A 21,624-nucleotide genomic window follows, 5' to 3' on the forward strand; every position below is an offset into this window, starting at 1 on the left:
CTGACTTTTATATAGGCTATATATATTTTTTAGCTTATATATAAATATATATTGTGACAGTGCGCAGGTGAAATCACCTGGTTGCGTCCTGGATGGACGATATATTTGTCCGAGGTTCAGGCTTTATGGGGATTTGTACCACTAGAGGGAAGTGCTGAGTCCTTCAGCACTGAGGTAATGAGCCCAGCTGAAGGTAGTGGGCTCATTACCACCTGTATAAAACTTCCCAGAGTGCTTAGGGAGTTGCTCCACCCTGGAACCAGATCTGTGCCTGAACTGGCTGGGGAGCTGACCTGTTATCTGAGTGCAGAGAGACCAAAGCCTGTGTGGCTAGCCTTCAAATACTAGCAACTAGGTATAGCAGCAGGCTGTACCTAGTGGGTAGCTAGGGAAAGCGGTTGTTGCAGTAAGTAGCCAAGTTGGCCAGGATTTATTTTGATGTTTCTTTTTGGTTTACCATTTTTTTGTAAATATTGTAAATAAATTGCACCTGTTTGTTTTCACCTCCACTGTTGTTGTGCTGTGCCTGTCTTTTTGTGTTGTGCACCCATCCAGGGGGTCACACACACCCGCTGCCGAGCTAACCCTGTTACAATATATATATTTTGTTATGATTTTCAATAGTGTGCTGTATTTATCACATTATGTTACATACCATTTTTAATTTCGGAAGGTATATTGCGGTTCACTGTACTGACTATTTTCATCTACTGTATTTGTAAATTGATTTTATGGGGACAATCCCTAATTATTAATCTTTGGAATAAAACACATTGGCTTTTATAGAATTTTTGTGCATTTTCCTGAGGGTGAGTGAGCACCTAAAATGTCCCAATATGCATTGTTTTCTTCATTTGTCTCTTCAGTGAGGGATGTGGTACTGATGGATGAACTATATACCTGTTAGTAAAAGGACCCAAAGGCTAAAGGGAGTGACTTGTATTGGCTCTGTCCACTATCCTAATATGAGGAATAGTGGATTTGTGATAGTATTAGTAAAGAGATTTGTACCGGTGGTGAAAACATACACTTTTGTTTTTCCCCCAAATCTTGAAAGATTTCCTTTTCACAGTGATAATACATAAGAGCAAAAAGTAGAACGAACCTTGGAGCTGTGGGGCATTCAGAATACATTTACAAACTGAATATTTTCAAATCAAATACAAATGCAGTTTGAAAATGTTGTTCAATAAATAATATTATATACCACATGTGGATGCCTTTCAAATCTCCTAATCTGAAATTGGATGGAAACTAAAGATTTCCTCACATTTTGAAGCAGTACAGAAAAAAAACACTTTGGACAAACAGCACACATATCACAAACTATATAAGAATACAAAAGCAACATGTAGAGCTAGAAACAAACCTTTAAAAAAGCTCCATAACAGTGGAGGCCTAGGCACTGGGTGGGGGATGGGCAACCACATAATTCAAAGCAAGGGACCTGTAAAAGGCAACATAAATTTTGGGAAGGGAACGTTACATCAAGGTTGGGCAATAATGTATTTGAGCTTTCAAAGTATTTCTTCACACTGTATTACAATAAAACATAAATAGGCATCCTACATCATATCAAACTCATTTTTTGTCACTAAGACCAGACACAGCTGTCTACAAGGGATGAGCCAAATTCCCCTGGGTTTGGTTCAAGCAGGATTTGGAGAATTTCAAAAGAGTTCGGATGCTCCATGGATGGAAAGTAAACTTGTAAAATCCAAACTACCAATTTTCAGGGCTAGGGTTGTCAACAAATACCAAGGTGAGGCAAAGGGTGTACATCTACCAATGTAAAAAAAATGCAATTCCATTTGGCTGGGAATGAAAGCACTAGAAAGGAAATGTTTTAAATTGCTTGTACACAGACTCCTTTTGGAGGGGTTTGTGCCTTTTTTTTTTTTTTTTCAAAGAAGCCAGCAATGAAATTTAACCAGTTCCCTACTGCGCTATAGCCAAATGACGGTTACAGCGCGGTTGTCTGGTTCTGGGACGACGTCCATGGACGTCATTCCAGAACATGCCCCCAGCAGTGCGCACCTATGGAAACAGCTGATCACGTGATATGGTAAATGGCCAATCACGGCGGCCTTTTATCACATGATCAGCTGTGTCCTATGACACAGCAGATCACTGGGTAAATACAGTTGCTAGTTATCGGCTGCACTTTCAGAATAAAAATACTGCTGCTAACTGGCAATTGTCAGAGAAGTAATCGGCGCCGATCATCAGGGCACTGATGATCAGTGCCCTGATGATTAGTGCTCAGTACTGCTGCCCACCTGTGCCCATCAGTGCTGCCCACCTGTACCCATCAGTGCCACCCACCTGTGCCCTGCAGTGCCACCCAACTGTGTTCAGCAGTGCCACCCATCATTGCCACCCATCAGTGCAGCATCATCAGTGCAGCATCATCAGTGCCAGTTCACCAGTACCGCCTATCAATGCCTCCTATCCGTGCCCATCAGTGGTGACTATCCGTGCCACCTCATCAGTGCTGCCTATCAGTGCAGCCTCATCAATGCACATCAGTGAAGAAGAAAAATTACCTGTTTGCAAAATTTTATAATAGAAACAAAGAAAAACTTTTTTATTCAAATTTTTTGCACTTTTTTTGTTTATAGCACAAAAAATAAAACACCCTGTGTCAATTAAACACCACCAAAAGAAAGCTCTATTTGTATGAAAAAAGTTACAAGAATTTCATATGGGTACAATGTTACATGACCGTGCAATTGTCATTCAAAGTGCGACAGCGCTGAAAGCTGAAAATTGGCCTGGGCAGGAAGGGGGTATAAGTGCCCAGTAGGCAAGTGGTTAAACTGTATAATTTTTATTCTTTGTAAATGTCAAATTTGCTGCAGCACATTCTACAGCAAGAATGAAAAAAAAATGCATAGAGTCCCCCCCCCCCCCCCCCAGTGCATACCAGGCTGTTTGATCCTGGTATGGATTTTAGGGAGATTTCCCATGCAAAAAAAATGCGAGGTTCCCCCTAATCCAGGCATGCAGTGTGGCTGGCCAAGAAAGGAGGAGGGGATGAGGGATGGGGGTGTGAACCCCTCACTGAACCATACCAGGCCACTTCCCCGCAACATGGGGGGCTACCTTGTCCCCATGTTGACAAGGACCTGCCAGAAGAAGAAAACAGACACCTGCTGAGTCATGTCTAGACTGTTCACTTGTCTCCCTCTGAATGACAGGATGAGAAGAGGACAGCTGTTATATATAAGGGGCCAAGGTCTCCCAGGTGGCACCACTGACCATATATGGACATAACCATATTTGGTTAATGATGTCACATGATCCCAATTACGTACACAATGTTTTTTTTTCATTCTTGCCGTAGGATGTGCTACAGCATACCTGACATTTACAAAAAAAGTTTAAATTTGTTTAAAAAACTGGATTTTTGTTACTGGAAAATCCCTTTCTCTAACAGACACAGAACTTCATAAACTTGACCGTAGGGTTATAGCGCCACCTTCAGGAATAGGACACTAGGCAGAAAAAAAAACAGCACAGCACCGCCTATGGACAGTCCTAATTGTTAGTAAACCCCCTCTCAGCTTTATATAGTTCAGTTCTTCCTGCCTAGTGTCAGGAGTAAGACTTAATTTCCAACTGACACCTGTGGTCTTATAGGCAGCTCAATTCATCACAAAGCTGTGCAAGGATAAAAAAAAAAACAAATAGAGGGGCATGTGCTGTGTCGGTCAATGAACTCCGAGAAACGGATTTTACGATGAGTAACAAAAATCCCATTTTCTCTTTCATTCATTGATGGACACAGCACTTCGTAATCTTGGCCATAGGGACATCCCAAAGCAGTGCCTTAATGAGGGGTAGGTAACCAGAACAGAACACACAACAACACTCAAGAACCCTCCAGAGTAGGAATACAAGAATGCTCAGATGACCACCTGGAAACCCTTGCGGCCAAAACACACATCTCAAGATGCCAAAAAATCAACTTCATAGAACTTAGTAAAGATGTGCACAGACGGCCACAGGTAGCCACCTTGCAGACTTGAGTCATGGACTCCTGATGCCAGAACACCCAGGAAGCACTAATCACCCTGGTAGAGTGTGGTTACATGGTTAGTCTGGCTGAAAAAAGGCAAAAGTCCATTCAGTTCAGCGAGTAAAAAAAAAAAGGAAAAAAAAAAGAAAAAAGTTATAATCCTACACCCACAGCTGATCCAGAGGAAGGCAAAAAAAAACCCAGCAAAGCATCATCCAATTTGCTTCTGCAGGGGAAAAAATTCAACTTTACCTATGTTAGCATCCAGTTATATTCTGTGTATCCAAGAAAAAATCCAGGCCTTTTTTAAAGCAATCCACTGAGCTGGCCAGAACCAACTCTTGAGGGAGTCTATTCCACTTTTCACAGCTCTTGCTGTGAAGAAACCTTTCTGTGTTTGGAGATTAAATTTCTTTTCCTTCAGATGTAAAGAGTGCCCCCTTCTCACTGTGTGCCCCCTTATTCACTAAATGAACCAATGATGTATTAATACATGTTGATCATATCCCCCCTTAATCTCCTGTTCTCACGAAAGAATAAATTCAGTTCCTCCAATCTTTCCTCATAGCTGAGCTCCTCCATGCCTCTTATCAGTTTGGTTGCCCTTCTCTGTACTTTCTCCAGTTCCCCAATGTTTTTTGTGAATTGGTGCCCAAAATTGAACTGCATATTCCAGATGAGGTATTACTAATGATTTGTACAGGGGTAAAATGTGATCTCTCTATCTCTGAAGTCTATACCTCCTTTTTTTTTATTTACATTTTTATTTCTTTAATCATTATACAAACAATATAAAAACACATTACACCTCATAAGGATGCATTTCTTATTATATCTATAACCCTCACCCACCCCTACCCCAACCCACATTCTCCCACTACCTCCCTTCCCCTTCTTGTTCTACTATATATCTGTATCAAGAAGTATTCCCTATTTAGACCATTATATCTTCTTTAGGACTACCAGGTTTTCTATAATACCCCCCTTTACTCTAATTAACTCTAGATAAGTTTCTGAGGTCTTAAATCTCATCCAGCTACTCCACGTTCTCCATTTTATCCTCCTCTATACACCTCAATTCCTCCATTCGGACAACACCATCTACTCTGTCTATCCAATCCGCAATCTTTGGGACCTCTTTCGCCTGCCAATACTTGGGGATCAAACCCTTTGCCGCACTTATCATATGATACAAAGCTTTATTTTTACATAGTTCCGAAGCAGGCTCAAAATAATAGAATAGACATTTCAACGGGTCTCCCTGAATATCTACCCCACACGTCTTGGATATATAATGCTATTTCCCTCCAGTAACACTTCAGTTTTGGGCAACTCCACCATATATGTTCCATGTTCCCCCCTTCTCCACAACTTCTCCAACACCAGGGGGAGCTCTCCGTTTGCGGTTTATGGGCCACACTTGGAGTTATATACCATCTCGCTAAACATTTGTAATTCATTTCAACTGTACGTATGTTTGTTGCCATATATGTTGTATTAACAATAGTTTTCCATTGCTGCGGATTCAGTTCTACTCCCAATTCCTTCTCCCATTTACTTACATACCCAGGGGGATCTATTCCATCTAAGTCCATGAGGATCTTGTATATCCTTGAGGTAATTTTTATTGGGTTCCAACCCCGCTCATTAATTTTTTCAAAGGATTTATATCCTCCAATGACCTCATCGGTTGTGGTAGACTTGCAACAAAATTATATAACTGATCATACCTCCACTCATCCACCCTAGTAAATAAATCTTTCTTTTTTTTAACATTTGAAACGTGCTTATTTTCCCTCCTTTTACAATATCTTTCAAACGTGCATTCTTATCTTTTATCCAATTCCCTCCTATTTTAACATTTCCCGGTGCAAAGAATTCTGTACCCTCTAATGGAATCAACAGTGAATTATATTTCCATTTTTCCTTACTGTGTATTCTATCCCACGTGTCCAATACATTCCTAGTCAACTTACTAGTGTCTACATCTAGTGTTCGAAACCTATGCGGTATCCATATCATCTTCTGTAATTGTGATTTACTTAATTCCTCTTCTACTTTTACCCAAAAGCAAAGGGGAGACCTCAATATTTTAGTTCTTAAAGGAAATTTTTGAACTAAGAATGATAATTCTATTTGACACAAGAGATAACGGCCTGAATTTGGACATGGGATTCCTCAATCATTATCCAACAGCTTTATGACTATCAGCTCAAGCTTGACTTCCTCTGTGTGAGTGTTGTCCTCCCCTCCCCCTTTGCTTTTGCTGCGTTTTATCTCTAGCCTTTTTTTTTTTTTTCTCATCTCTTCTAAAATTCTGCTAAAACTTTTGATTTGTATAGTACTGCTTGGACCATGAAGAAGGGGACACTCCCCGAAAGCTTGTCCTCAAAATTGTATGTTAGTGCAAATAAAAAAAGTATAACGGACAGTACTCAATTGTTTCTGTCGCAAATGCACTAATACAGCTACAATCACCTCAAGTAATTATGGTAAAGAAAGCTCCTGGGAGGAGAATCGGAAGCATTTGAAATGTATACAAAATTTTGGGGAGTATCACCATTTTAACTAAGTTTATTCATCCAATCCATGAAGCCCCACGTTTTGCTAACCTTTTTAACTCCTCTTTTTTTATATTTATCAGGGGAATATAATTTGCTTTATATAATTTTTTAACTGAGGTGGTTAATTTTACTCTGAGGTAGTCTATTTAATTTTCCCTCCAGGTAAAAGAGAATGCTTTTTGTAAATTTTTCTTATCTTTCATTGAAAGATTAATATTTAAATTCTGATTTCACAGGATTTATCTTCAAATTTGATCTCGCCCCATATTGTTTTAATTCTTTCATTAGGTTTGGTAATGTTATTATTGGATTAGCGACATAGAACAGCATATTGTCTGCGTACGCAGCAATTTTATGTTCTATATCTCCTGCTTTTATCCCTCTTATATCCTCACACTTCCTAATCCTTTCCTGGAGTGGCTCTAATGACAATAACAACAATAGGGGGGAAAGGGGACATCCCTGCCTGGTTCCATTATACATCCTAAAGAATTGTGAAAAAGATCCGTTTACCTTTACCGACGCTGATGGACTCCTATATAAACCCTTAACCAATTCCCAGTCCCATCTTTTCCAATGCATCAAAGATAAAATCCCTGTTAACCCTGTCAAAGGCTTTTGCAGCATCAATTGACAATAATATTACCGGGTTTTTTTCCTTTTTAACTTTTTGAACCAATATTAAAGATCTCAGTCCGTTGTCCCTACCCTCTCTCCCTGGAACAAAGCCCACCTGATCCATATGTACCGATTCTGGCATCAGGTCCCTCATCCTTGTTGCCAAGACTTTTGCGTATAATTTGATATCAGCATTCAACAACGATATCGGCCTATAGCTTGCACACTGTGAATTATCTTTCCCTTCCTTCAAAATAAGCATGATATATGCTTGTAACGATTCTTCCCTCATTTCCAATCCCTCACCTATTGCGTTCATATAGTGACACATTTTAGGTACAAGAAGATCTCTGATTTTTTTCAAATATGTTACAGTATACCCATCAGGTCCTGGACTTTTGCCTAGTGCCGAGTTTTTTAAGGCTAAATTAATTTCTTCCGGGGTAATAGGGCTTTCCAAACTCTCCATTTTTTCCTGTGCTAATTGAAGCAGCTTTACTCCTCTAAGGTAATTATGTCTTCTTTCTTTCTTCTCCTGCTCATTTTCCCCATTATTCCTCCCCCTTACATCATACAATTCACTATTATAGTTATGAAACCTCCTGGCAATATCTAATGTTTTATACATAATTTCCCCTTTCCCATCCCTGATTTTCTCAATAAAGTTCCTGGATTTCTTGTTCCTAAGTCTTCTCATTAGATATTTTCCTGGTCTATTCCCCCATTGATATCTTTCTTTGGCGACTTTATTATATATCCTCCTGGAATCCTGTTCCATCAGTTCTTTCAGCTCATCTCTTTTTTTTATTATCTCCTGGTATTTATCTATACCCCTCTTTTTTTATGCATTTGCTCCAATTTATATAGTTCTTTTATAATCTGTTTTATTTTTTCCCTTCTTTCCTTCTTCTTTTCTATACCTATGGAGATCAGTGTACCTCTTATATAAGCCTTATGTGTTTCCCACACTATTGCTTCAGACATTCCCTCAGTCTCATTTAATTCAAAGAATTGTTCAGTCTCCCGTCTTAACCTCTTCTCTACTTCGGGGTCCTGCAAGAGTGATTCATGAAGTTTCCACAAAATAATTTTATCTTCACCCCTCCCTATTTGCAAACTCATTGTGACAGGGGAGTGGTCCGATAATGACATAACCTCTATATTGGATCCTTTCAATATCTCTAACTGTCGGTGCTCAATCATTATATAGTCCAGTCTTGAATATGAACCATGTACATGAGAGTAGAAAGTATAGTATCTTTCCCTGGGATTATTTATTCTCCACACGTCTACCAACTGATGTTTATACATTAACTTCTTCAGTGATTTAAGTCTCCTATCTCCCTCTCTCCTCGCCCCCGATGACATATCCCACCTAGAATCCATACATAAATTAAAATCCCCTGCCACGATCAGGTATCCAATTTTAAATTCTACAAGTTTTCTTATACTCCCTTATAAGAATCCCACTTGATTTTTTATTGGGACAATATATATTGGCGAAGTATATTCCTTTCCTTCCAATTTTCCTTTAATGAACAAATACCAACCCTCCGGGTCTTCCAATCTGTCTTCCAGAGCAAAATTGACCTTTGTTGAAATCCCAATTGCCACTCCTTTTGCTCCCTTTACAGGTGAGCCAGCGTATAACCAAAGTTGGTATTGCTTTGAATATAGTTTTACATTAGTATTTCTAGTTAAATGAGTTTCTTGGAGGAATATTATGTCTATCGAATATTATTGTATCTGCCTAAGTGTCTTATGTCTTTTTTGGGGGGAATTTAGTCCTTTCACATTGTAAGTCAGAAACTTAATCTCATTCATTACTCTTCTTGTTGTTTTGGCCTAACACCTTCCCATCATATTTACATAGATACAGATAGTTTCTCTTCATCCCTTTTACCACCCTCCCATTCATCATTCCTCCCCCCTCTCCTCCACCCCCCTGGCCTACTATTTGCCATAGAATCTGTCTAAAAATAATCTTCCTAGTGATTCCTACTTTAGGGTAAAGCTCGGAACATGACCACCCATCCATCACATGGTCTGATATCTTTCCAGGCCCTAGTGGACAGCCCTGTGCCGTTTCTATGGGGATGCCGACCCGTCCCAACCGCTTAAACCCACCCTCTCGCACTTGTCTATCTCCTTAGGAGTACGAGCCAGAGGTGGGTATGTTATTCTAACATTTCCTTGCTATGACCCATAGGGAGAGGAGAGGGTTTGGGCTAAAGGAAAAAAAATTGTGGTAAGTAATCCGCCCTACCCACCCCCCCTTCTCAGTCTTCCGATCCCTAGCCCCCCCATCTCCTTATCCACTCCCCTCCCTTTACTTCCCTTCCTCCTAATTCCTCCTCCTTGGAACCTGTTGCCACCATCCTGACCCCTGAACTTTTTCTCCCTATCTCCCTCCGACCATCCCGGGACCAATACTCTCTGCAATTCTAATTTATCACAAAAGTCATTATAATATTCAGGGTATTTCAGTCATGCCGATCTTCCATCTTTCCAGCCAATCAATGAAGCAGGCGACCCCCAATTATATCTGACTTTTTTCTCTCTCATATAAGTTAGTAAAAGTTTTAAGAACCTCCTCCGAGCCAGTGTCTCTGGGGCCATATCTGCAAAAATTTGTAAGACTGCTTCTTCGTATTTTATGTTGGAAAAGTCCAGTGTCCCTTTCCATATCCATTCTCTATCGCCTAGATTCTGAAACCTTACTATCACATCTCTAGGACGTTCTACAGGAATTCCCCTAGGGCGTCTGATCCTATATACTCTGTCCATATTTAGGGTATCGGTCATTTCTATGCCCATTAAAGGGTTACAGATTTTTTTTATTTTTTCTGGGAGATCCTCCTCTTGCCCCGTTTCTTCTGGCAACCCTCTAATCCTTAAATTATTCCTTCTGAAACAGTTCTCTTGTTCTTCCATTTTGAGAAGTAGTTCTCTCTGTTCCCTTTGTCTCTCTTCTGCTTGCTTTTCTAGATAATTAATTTTTTTCCCTGTTCCTCTGATTTTCTCTCAATTTCCTCCATTCATCCTAACAAATGGCTCAGATCTCCATGTAAATTCCCGATTTCTTTTTTCAACACAGTCTCCATTTTTGCAAACATTTCAGATAGATCTAATTTTGAAATTGGATGAACCGTGGCCCCTTCTTGATCTATCCTTCTTTGTTCTCCTGCATTTTCAGTATGGGAGGATTCTCTCTCCTGATTCTCCTCCATTGTCCCATAAGACAGTCTATGTTGATCTCCTCCTAATTTAGTTTGCCTTATTTGATCATTTTCTTCATTTTGAGGTGCAGGGCTTTTTTTTTCTTGGGTAGGCAAATTTTTTTTATATTTGAGGAACTCGCTATTGGTTGGGGGGTTTTTGCGCCCTCTCCTTTAGTCACTCTACTCCTCGTTTTTAAATAATTCTTCCCTCTTTTCTTCTCTCTCCTTCCCCACTTTCTCTCCATAATTTCAATTACTCGTCGAGTTCTCTTCATCTTTGCCGCTCCCACACCAAGAAGGTAACAATATTATACTTGTTTTCAAATTTCGTGATATCCGTGTCGTGCATAGTCCCGCTATGTCATAATTAGAGATGAGCGAATCGAACTTGGCGAAGTGGAATTCGTTTCGAATATTAGAAAAAATTCGAAATTTTTCCAAAAATGGTGGCGACATGTGTGGCGACGGAGCGGGGATCTCTGGGAAGGCGCGCAGACAAGGCGCGCTGACCCATAATGCATTCATTCATGACATGTGATCGCATTAGCCAATCAGCAGCCAGCCAGCACTGTGTAATGGTGGAGCTATAAATTGCGGCCATCTTACAATTCTCCATTTGCCTCCGGTCATTCAAGAGAGACAGACCTCTCTGTATTAGGGACAGAGTTAGGGCCACAGATACTTTAGGGACACAGAATCGTTACTTAGGGACACAAAATTGTTACTCAGGGACACAGAATTGTTACTCAGGGACACAAAACTGTTACTCAGGGACACAGAACTGTTACTCAGGGACAGACACAGAATTGTTACTGAGGGACACAGAATTGTTACTGAGGGACACAGAACTGTTACTCAGGGACACAGAACTGTTACTCAGGGACACAGAATTGTTACTGAGGGACACAGAATTGTTACTCAGGGACAGACACAGAATTGTTACTTAGGGACACAGAATTGTTACTCAGGGACACAGAACTGTTACTCAGGGACACAGAACTGTTACTCAGGGACACAGAACTGTTACTCAAGGACACAGAATTGTTACTGAGGGACAGACACAGAATTGTTACTGAGGGACACAGAATTGTTACTGAGGGAAACAGAATTGTTACTGAGGGACACAGAATTGTTACTGAGGGACACAGAATTGTTACTCAGGGACACAGAACTGTTACTCAGGGACACAGAATTGTTACTCAGGGACACAGAATTGTTACTCAGGGACACAGAATTGTTACTCAGGGACAGACACAGAATTGTTACTGAGGGACACAGAATTGTTACTGAGGGATACAGAATTGTTACTGAGGGACACAGAATTGTTACTCAGGGACAGACACAGAATTGTTACTGAGGGACACAGAATTGTTACTGAGGGACACAGAATTGTTACTGAGGGACACAGAATTGTTACTCAGGGACACAGAATTGTTACTCAGGGACACAGAATTGTTACTCAGGGACACAGAATTGTTACTCAGGGACAGACACAGAATTGTTACTGAGGGACACAGAATTGTTACTGAGGGACACAGAATTGTTACTCAGGGACACAGAACTGTTACTCAGGGACACAGAATTGTTACTCAGGGACAGACACAGAATTGTTACTGAGGGACAAAGAATTGTTACTGAGGGACACAGAATTGTTACTCAGGGACACAGAATTGTTACTCAGGGACACAGAACTGTTACTCAGGGACACAGAATTGTTACTGAGGGACAGACACAGAATTGTTACTGAGGGACAGACACAGAATTGTTACTGAGGGACACAGAATTGTTACTGAGGGACACAGAATTGTTACTCAGGGACACAGAATTGTTACTCAGGGACACAGAACTGTTACTCAGGGACACAGAATTGTTACTCAGGGACACAGAATTGTTACTCAGGGACACAGAATTGAAACTCAGGGACACAGAATTGAAACTCAGGGACAGACACAGAATTGTTACTCAGGGACACAGAATTGTTACTCAGGGACACAGAATTGTTACTCAGGGACACAGAACTGTTACTCAGGGACACAGAATTGTTACTCAGGGACAGACACAGAATTGTTACTGAGGGACAAAGAATTGTTACTCAGGGACACAGAATTGTTACTGAGGGACAGACACAGAATTGTTACTGAGGGACAGACACAGAATTGTTACTGAGGGACACAGAATTGTTACTGAGGGACACAGAATTGTTACTCAGGGACAGACACAGAATTGTTACTGAGGGACAAAGAATTGTTACTCAGGGACACAGAATTGTTACTGAGGGACAGACACAGAATTGTTACTGAGGGACAGACACAGAATTGTTACTGAGGGACACAGAATTGTTACTGAGGGACACAGAATTGTTACTCAGGGACAGACACAGAATTGTTACTGAGGGACACAGAATTGTTACTGAGGGACACAGAATTGTTACTGAGGGACAGACACAGAATTGTTACTGAGGGACACAGAATTGTTACTGAGGGACACAGAATTGTTACTCAGGGACACAGAACTGTTACTCAGGGACACAGAATTGTTACTCAGGGACAGACACAGAATTGTTACTGAGGGACAAAGAATTGTTACTCAGGGACACAGAATTGTTACTCAGGGACACAGAATTGTTACTCAGGGACACAGAATTGTTACTGAGGGACAGACACAGAATTGTTACTGAGGGACACAGAATTGTTACTGAGGGACACAGAATTGTTACTCAGGGACACAGAATTGTTACTCAGGGACACAGAACTGTTACTCAGGGACACAGAACTGTTACTCAGGGACACAGAATTGTTACTCAGGGACAGACACAGAATTGTTACTGAGGGACACAGAATTGTTACTGAGGGACACAGAATTGTTACTGAGGGACACAGAATTGTTACTGAGGGACACAGAACTGTTACTCAGGGACACAGAATTGTTACTCAGGGACAGACACAGAATTGTTACTGAGGGACACAGAATTGTTACTGAGGGACACAGAATTGTTACTCAGGGACACAGAATTGTTACTCAGGGACACAGAATTGTTACTCAGGGACACAGAACTGTTACTCAGGGACAGACACAGAATTGTTACTGAGGGACACAGAATTGTTACTGAGGGACACAGAATTGTTACTCAGGGACACAGAACTGTTACTCAGGGACACAGAACTGTTACTCAGGGACACAGAATTGTTACTCAGGGACACAGAACTGTTACTCAGGGACACAGAACTGTTACTCAGGGACAGACACAGAATTGTTACTGAGGGACACAGAATTGTTACTCAGGGACACAGAATTGTTACTCAGGGACAGACACAGAATTGTTACTCAGGGACAGACACAGAATTGTTACTGAGGGACACAGAATTGTTACTGAGGGACACAGAATTGTTACTCAGGGACAGACACAGAATTGTTACTCAGGGACACAGAATTGTTACTCAGGGACACAGAATCGTTACTCAGGGACACAGAATCGTTGAATTAAAGAGTATGTCAGACAACACGCAGAGGAGTGTCAGAGGAGGCCATGTTTTAGGAGCGAGCAGACGTGGCAGCAGAGGAAGAGGTCGAGGCAGCACTAGTCGCAGCCAGAGGCCAGTGCTCCCGGTGTCATCCAGCGGTCGTGTCTCCACTGACAACCCTGCCGTCATCGACTGGTTGGCTCGGTCGTCTTCCTCTTCCCAGGTCACCTCTGACACCTACAGCCAACGGTCGGTGGGTACGTCAGACACAACCGTTAGTTGGCATGGCCCGGGAGCAAGCCCACTGAAATCACGTGTCCTCTACCTGCCCCTGTACTTTGGTGTTCCCTCACCAAGCGAAGTATCGCATGCTGTGGGCTCAGTCCCACTGTACAGTGAGGAAGAGCTAACAGAGGGCGGTCAGGAATGGGGGGAGACATCCGCCTCTTCAGCAGCCAGGCGAAGAAGTACTGGCGAGGAGAGTGGCTAGGTAGCCGGTCTAGAGACAGGTCTGTCTCCTGACCCACACGCAGCCGAGGGGGCTAGTAGTGAGGCGGAGACCCTAATTGATGATGATGAGGCTGATCGCACTTGGCAGCCTCGTCGTCATCAGGCTATTGCTTCCGCATCATCAGGAGAAGAGGGTGCCAGCTTGGCAGCGAGCAAAACAGTCGGTGGGTTGCCCAGGAGGCAGCAGGGTCGCAGCAGTGTCAGTGGAGGCAAACGGCCACGGAGTAGAGCACCAGCTCCACTGCAGCCTACCACCACGGCCAGTAGTGGTGCCGGTGTGCACGGAGGAAGTAGCAGTCAGCCAGTGAGGAGTAGCGGGGGCAAAGTTTCCTACTCGGCGGTGTGGCAATTTTTCGTTAAGCCGCCCGAGGAAGTAAACGTAGCCGTATGTCGACTATGTGGCCAGAAAGTCAAGCGTGGCCAGGGGGCCCATGTCTCCATCGCCACACTCTGCCATGTGCCACTTTCAGGTCTCCTCACACTGCTGGTGGGTTCCATTTTGTCATAGGGTGCTGGAAGATTACGGGCCTCCCATTGCTGCTGCCAGGCCCGTAATCTGCCATGGGCCCCCGTACCGCCTCCTCATGCTGCTGCCAGGTCCAGAGTGTCTCATGGGTCCCTGTACGGCCTCCCATTGCTGCTGTCTCCATCGCCACACTCTGCCATGTGCCACTTTCAGGTCTCCTCACACTGCTGTTGGTTTTCCATTTTGTCATAGGGTGCTGGCAGATTACGGGCCTCCCATTGCTGCTGCCAGGCCCGTAATCTGCCATGGGCCCCCGTACCGCCTCCTCATGCTGCTGCCAGGTCCAGAGTGTCTCATGGGTCCCTGTACCGCCTCCCATTGCTGCTGTCTCCAACGCCACACTCTGCCATGTGCCACTTTCAGGTCTCCTCACACTGCTGGTGGGTTCCATTTTGTCATAGGGTGCTGGCAGATTACGGGCCTCCCATTGCTGCTGCTAGGCCCGTAATCTGCCATGGTCCCCCGTACCGCCTCCTCATGCTGCTGCCAGGTCCAGAGTGTCTCATGGGTCCCTGTACGGCCTCCCATTGCTGCTGTCTCCATCGCCACACTCTGCCATGTGCCACTTTCAGGTCTCCTCACACTGCTGGTGGGTTCCATTTTGTCATAGGGTGCTGGCAGATTACGGGCCTCCCATTGCTGCTGCCAGGCCAGTAATCTGCCATGGGCCCCTGTACCGCCTCCTCATGCTGCTGCCAGGTCCAGAGTGTCTCATGGGTCCCTCTACGGCCTCCCATTGCTGCTGTCTCCATCGCCACACTCTGCCATGTGCCACTTTCAGGTCTCCTCACACTGCTGGTGGGTTCCATTTTGTCATAGGGTGCTGGCAGATTACGGGCCTCCCATTGCTGCTGCCAGGCCCGTAATCTGCCATGGGCCCCCGTACCGCCTCCTCATGCTGCTGCCAGGTCCAGAGTGTCTCATGGGTCCCTGTACGGCCTCCCATTGCTGCTGTCTCCATTGCCATACTCTGCCATGTGCCACTTTCAGGTCTCCTCACACTGCTGTTGGTTTCCATTTTGTCATAGGGTGCTGGCAGATTACGGGCCTCCCATTGCTGCTGCCAGGCCCGTAATCTGCCATGGGCCCCCGTACTGCCTCCTCATGCTGCTGCCAGGCCCGTAGTGTGTCATGGGTCCCTGTACGGCCTCCCATTGCTGCTGTCTCCATCGCCACACTCTGCCATGTGCCACTTTCAGGTCTCCTCACACTGCTGGTGGGTTCCATTTTGTCATAGGGTGCTGGCAGATTACGGGCCTCCCATTGCTGCTGCCAGGCCCGTAATCTGCCATGGGCCCCCGTACCGACTCCTCATGCTGCTGCCAGGCCCGTAATCTGTCATGGGCCCCTGTACCGCCTCCTCATGCTGCTGCCAGGTCCAGAGTGTCTCATGGGTCCCTGTACGGCCTCCCATTGCTGCTGTCTCCATCGCCACACTCTGCCATGTGCCACTTTCAGGTCTCCTCACACTGCTGGTGGGTTCCATTTTGTCATAGGGTGCTGGCAGATTACGGGACTCCCATTGCTGCTGCCAGGCCCGTAATCTGCCATGGGCCCCCGCACCGACTCCTCATGCTGCTGCCAGGCCCGTAATCTGTCATGGGCCCCTGTACCGCCTCCTCATGCTGCTGCCAGGTCCAGAGTGTGTCATGGGTCCCTCTACGGCCTCCCATTGCTGCTGTCTCCATGGCCACACTCTGCCATGTGCCACTTTCAGGTCTCCTCACACTGCTGGTGGGTTCCATTTTGTCATAGGGTGCTGTATGGCCTCCCATTGCTGCTGCCTCCACCGCCACACTGTGGCTCCACACTCTGGTTTTGGCCCCGTGACTGCCCAAATGAGTGAAGTGTGCGGTGATTCTAAGATCGACGGCACTCATCTGCATGTCATACTGACTGACAGTATTATTTCTCTTCCCCAGCAGACTCCAAGGGCATTTAAATTAAAGGTACAGTGTTCTGCACTAATATAAAGGCTCTCTGAAGCCTAGAAACACCCTTTTTAAAGTTAAATTCGCAGCGAATATATTCGCCTCGAATCGAATTTATTCCTCGAATTCGCCGAATCAGCCAAATCGAATTTTTGAATACTTCGCTCATCTCTAGTCATAATACTTTTTGGAGCCTCCTTCTCCTGTGTCTCAGCTATGCAGTCTCCTGTGTGTCAACTATGCAAGCTCCCATCCATGCATACAGGAGATCCCCGGACACCTATCAGGTCCTCTCCTTGCTCCTAGGGCCCCGTCTCTCTCTGTCCATCCGCCCGAAACACCTCCAGTCTCCTGTTGCTCGCAGGCCCCCCCCGCACCGCTCACTGACCTGCTCCACGCCGACTCCACCACGGACACTGTACACCAGCAGCACACCCGGCTCACGTCTCTGGTCCCAGACTCCAGGTAAGAGAACACTGTCAACACACAGTCCTCATAGTTTCTCTTCCAGCGGTACTGCAGCGGGTCGGCATCCTGATCTACCTGGCCATGCTGCTCACAGCGCCATGTTATGGCTCCTCCCCCAGCTAGCTCCGTCTATACCTCTTTTAATACAAGAGAGGATTTTGCTTACTTTAGACACCGCAGCTTTGCATGGTGGTGTAACATAGAAGGAGGGAGCCTGACCCTTAATGGCAAAAGCTTCGACAACCGTGTGCTTAATCCATCAGAAAATAGTGGCAGAGAAGGCAGTCAGGACTTTTTGTGGGCCGTACGCAATCACAATACGAGAGTCTGACCTCATATAGCAGACAGATACTGTACACCTGAACCGCCACATCCTAGGAGTGCAGTGCAACCTCCTTGGAATGTGAATGGCAAAGTAAAGGAAGGATAATGTCCTTGCACAAGTGAAAGTTGGATGCCAGTTTCGGAAGCAAGGACAGAGGACCACCTTATCCATGTGTAAGACCAAATAGGAAGACACACAGGACAAGGCTGCAAGTTCTGGAATCGTCGCGCAGTAGTGATAGCAACCAAAAAGGCAACCTTCTGGGAAAAGTGAGCAAGGGAATATCCCTAATAGTCTCAAAGGGAAACTTCAAAGAACCAAAAGAACCAGATTTAGGTTCCACAGCGACAAAGGAGATTGCACTGGAAGAGTCACATGCCTAATCCCTTGAATAAAGGTACAAACCAGTGTGTGGCTAAAAGTGGTTGGAAGAAAACAGCAAGGGCAGAGAACTGGTCCATAATGAAGAAAAGCCAAAATCTGGGATACTGAGAAGGAACACGGGTGCACATCTGCAGCTTTGCACTACGTTATGAAAGCCTTTAAAGTACAATGGTAAATCTAACAAAGAGGTGGATTTACGTATCTTCAACATGGTAGAAATTACTGATCCCGACAAACCCCTGTCCCACAAAACCTGGCTTTTAATAGCCAAGCCATCAAAGCCACCAAAAATAAAGCAGGGTGGAAGATTGTCTCATGAGACAGCAGATCTTTGTGTCAAGAAATCCCCCGACCCAGCACACCACATCGGTGTACCAAGGTTTCTGAGGCCAATCTGGAGCTATTAGAATACCAGGATCCCCTTAGCTGCTGAGAGGAGGAAAGGCTTAAATTAATTGGTAATGGTTCCACCACACTACCAAAGAGTCCATCACATCCGCTAGGGGATCGTCCGCTCTCGTCATGAATCTCAACACCTTCCTGTTGAGACAGGAGGCCAGCAGATCCACATCTGGAGTTGCCTCAGTGCAGGTTTATTTGGCAAAACACATCTGGGTGTAGAGACCACTCTCCTTGAACCAGCGTATGACTGAGACAGTCCACCTGCCAGTTGTACGCCCAGAATGTAAATGGTGGAGAGAGTTGTCACATGCAGTTCCTCTCACCAAAGGATACGGGACGCCTCTAGCGCTTCAGCTAAACTTTCTGTCCTGCTCTGGTGATTGACATAGGCCAACGCCGTGGCATTGCCAGACTGGATCTTGACCAGACACCCTCGCAGAGGATCTATTCAGTGAGCCAGACACAGATGAATTACTCATAGCTCTAAGACATTGGTGGGTGGTCGAGACTCCTCCAGCATTCAGTGGCACTGGGCTGTCCAGTAGAGAGGGAGAAACAACTTGCTGGCTTGAAGATTCAGAGACCAAAGCTATCAGAGAAGGGAAGCCGTGGACAAGCATCCTACGCAGATCAAATTGTCCAGGGACCCAGGAGAAGAATCCCACTTGGATAGAATTTCCTTCTGCAGGACCCTCATGTGGAACTGCGCATATGGGACCACCTTAAAGGTGGATACCATGAGGCCCAGAATCTACATGAAAAAACTCAGAAACGCCCACTTGCAGGACAGCAGCAACCAAACTACAATCTAGAGCTTGTGGAATTCATCCGACAGGAGTAACACTGTGGCCCATGCTGAGCTGAAAATCAGCCCCAGAAATTCCAGATGCCTGGTCAGAGTCCAAGCAGACTTCTGGAGGTTCCACACCCAGCCTAACTCCTGTAGAAAGCACATGGAGATTGACACATTGTCCATCAGTGCAGAGTGAGACTCTGCTCGCAAGAGGAGGTTGTACAGAAATCCCACACCTTCTCAGTAGTGCCAGGACTGGAGCCAGCACTTTGATAAACATCACCAGGGGAGTAGAGGCCAGACCAAAGTAAAGCTCCACAAGCTGATAATGCGCATCCCTGACAGAAAAGTGTATGAAGAGCTGGTGCCTGGTATATAGGAATGTGTAAGTATGCATCCTTAATGTTTATACACACCAGAAAACCACCCTGATGAAGGAAGGCCACCACAGAATGGATCCCCCTTTGCACCTTCAAAAACAATTCAAGCCCTTGAATCCAGCATCGGGCGGACCCTTTTCTTGAGATCGAGGACCTGGACCAGTTGATCCGCAAGTTCCAAGCAGATTGCCGATACCTGCTTGGGATGGACTGCCTGGAACCCCACTTGGGTCTTCCATCAAAGAACTGCTTCCTCGCTGCTGGTACACAGGACCAAGGTATTATAGCTGGCCATCGCACCCAAGACTAGGCGACGCTAGCTTAGGTGCAAAACTGGAACTGTATATTGAACAGAAATGCAGGTTTTTATACACTTCTGAAATAGGGGCAATCCCCACATGAACACTAAAAATATTACACATTGGGATAAACATCACACACTGATTAGCTAACGAGGTAAAGTTGACACCAGATTAATCCCATCACATAGGAACCTGCAGGAGGACCAAACAATAGGTGACTCAATTAGCATCACACCCTAATAAATAGATTACAGCAAGTGTCCTCAGCATCAGGGTGTTTAGAACTGATTATATTAACATCTGCTTAGAGTCTCAGAGTCTGGGGTTAGACCCCAAATCTATATCCTGGTCCTCCAGTTCTCAGAGTCTGTGTGTTTCTGGGAGACATGGACTTGAATCTGAAGCAAAACTACTCCAAAAGGTCTCCAGGCACATACCTCCCAAAGAATAGAGCCCCCTCAAATGCCAGTGCCCATGGTCAGTAGGCAAGAGGCTAGCCTGCAGTCCCCTCCAAAAGACCCTTTGGTTTGTCACACTGCTCATTACCCAGATCGTGGCACAAGAGCTTAGCCCATTCAGTAAGTGTCTGAGACAGAAGCTCTGTGGCCAAAAATGGGTGAAGTGCCAAGCAAGCAACCACAAACATAGAACGGTGATCAATTCCATCTTTCTGTTCGCAGAATCCTTGAATGAAGAAGACCCCTCCCCAGTATCATGATTGTCTTTTTCAACCTAGAGATTGGAGGATCTACAACAGGAAAAGAGGTCCTCCTCAAAGGGGTAATGCACCGAAAACAGTTTTGCGACCATAAAAGGCCACTTGGCCATTCCCAAGACTTGTTTATCAATATAGGTAAGGTAAGGGACAACCTTAGCATTACAAGCCAGCTTTTGAGTATCAAAGAGAACAGCCACTTCCTTGGCAGCCCCTTGAGTATCCTTCATTTCTAAGGTCTCTCACACAGATGTAATGACTGTGGCAAGGAATTAGATACCCCATCCTCTCCGCCCAATGGGAACAGAAGACCAGCCATGAGTGAGCCAGTCTCTGACTTGAAATCATCCAGAAATGGGTGGAAGGTGTTTCTTACCTACCTTGCGCCTGACACCACTTTCACCTGGGAAGAAAAAGATTTGAGGACCTTAGACAATGCCTCAAAGGGGATAGAGTACCCTGAGGGCCCTCCGTGAGAAGGTCAAGAGGGGATGCATCCTCCTGAGACTTTATGTGTAGCACACCCCTCAGACTAGGCACTGCCATGACCACATCCACAGAAGGGAAGCCGAAAAACCACACCTAGCAGGCTGCAGCAGAGATAGGGGAAACCCAATAGGACTCCCCACCACCAGGACTAAGTCCACATACCCTGGGTGTAGTGTCCACACCACAGGAGGTTAAGGCCACGTGGGGCAGTTCCAGGCAGGTCTGAGTCACAGGGAAACACTGCCTCTCCAGCCCTGGCGAGTGTGTTGCAGCACTGGGGAGAGCACGGACAGCATCTTTATTGCATGTGTTAAGCACAGAGCGGCACATGGAGAATATTTATTGAAGAGGCACAGAGACTTTGTACATGAACAATATTTTTTGAGCACCTTATTTTTTGCAGACTTTTGCTCAAGAATTTATGGACACTTTCATATTATATAAATTTATTGCAATTTAAGACAATGATCAATTTTATGTTAGTTTATAGATTTATTTACACATTATTTACACA

At 44.8% G+C, this 21,624-nt stretch overlaps 1 protein-coding gene across 1 annotated transcript in view; it reads right to left on the reverse strand.

Moving 5' to 3' along the window:
- Window positions 1-21,624, reverse strand: part of FBXO47 (F-box protein 47) — a 422,258-nt gene that overhangs the window by 264,215 nt on the left and 136,419 nt on the right. The window contains exon 4 of the mRNA XM_089657332.1: window positions 1,370-1,447. Coding sequence (XP_089513458.1) covers window positions 1,370-1,447 — 78 coding nt within the window. The remainder of the gene's footprint in view (window positions 1-1,369; window positions 1,448-21,624) is intronic.

The sequence above is a fragment of the Staurois parvus genome, unplaced genomic scaffold (assembly GCF_062004578.1).
Source record: "Staurois parvus isolate SC_StPar_1 unplaced genomic scaffold, SC_StPar_1.0 ptg000983l, whole genome shotgun sequence".
Classification (NCBI taxonomy): Eukaryota; Metazoa; Chordata; class Amphibia; order Anura; family Ranidae; genus Staurois; species Staurois parvus.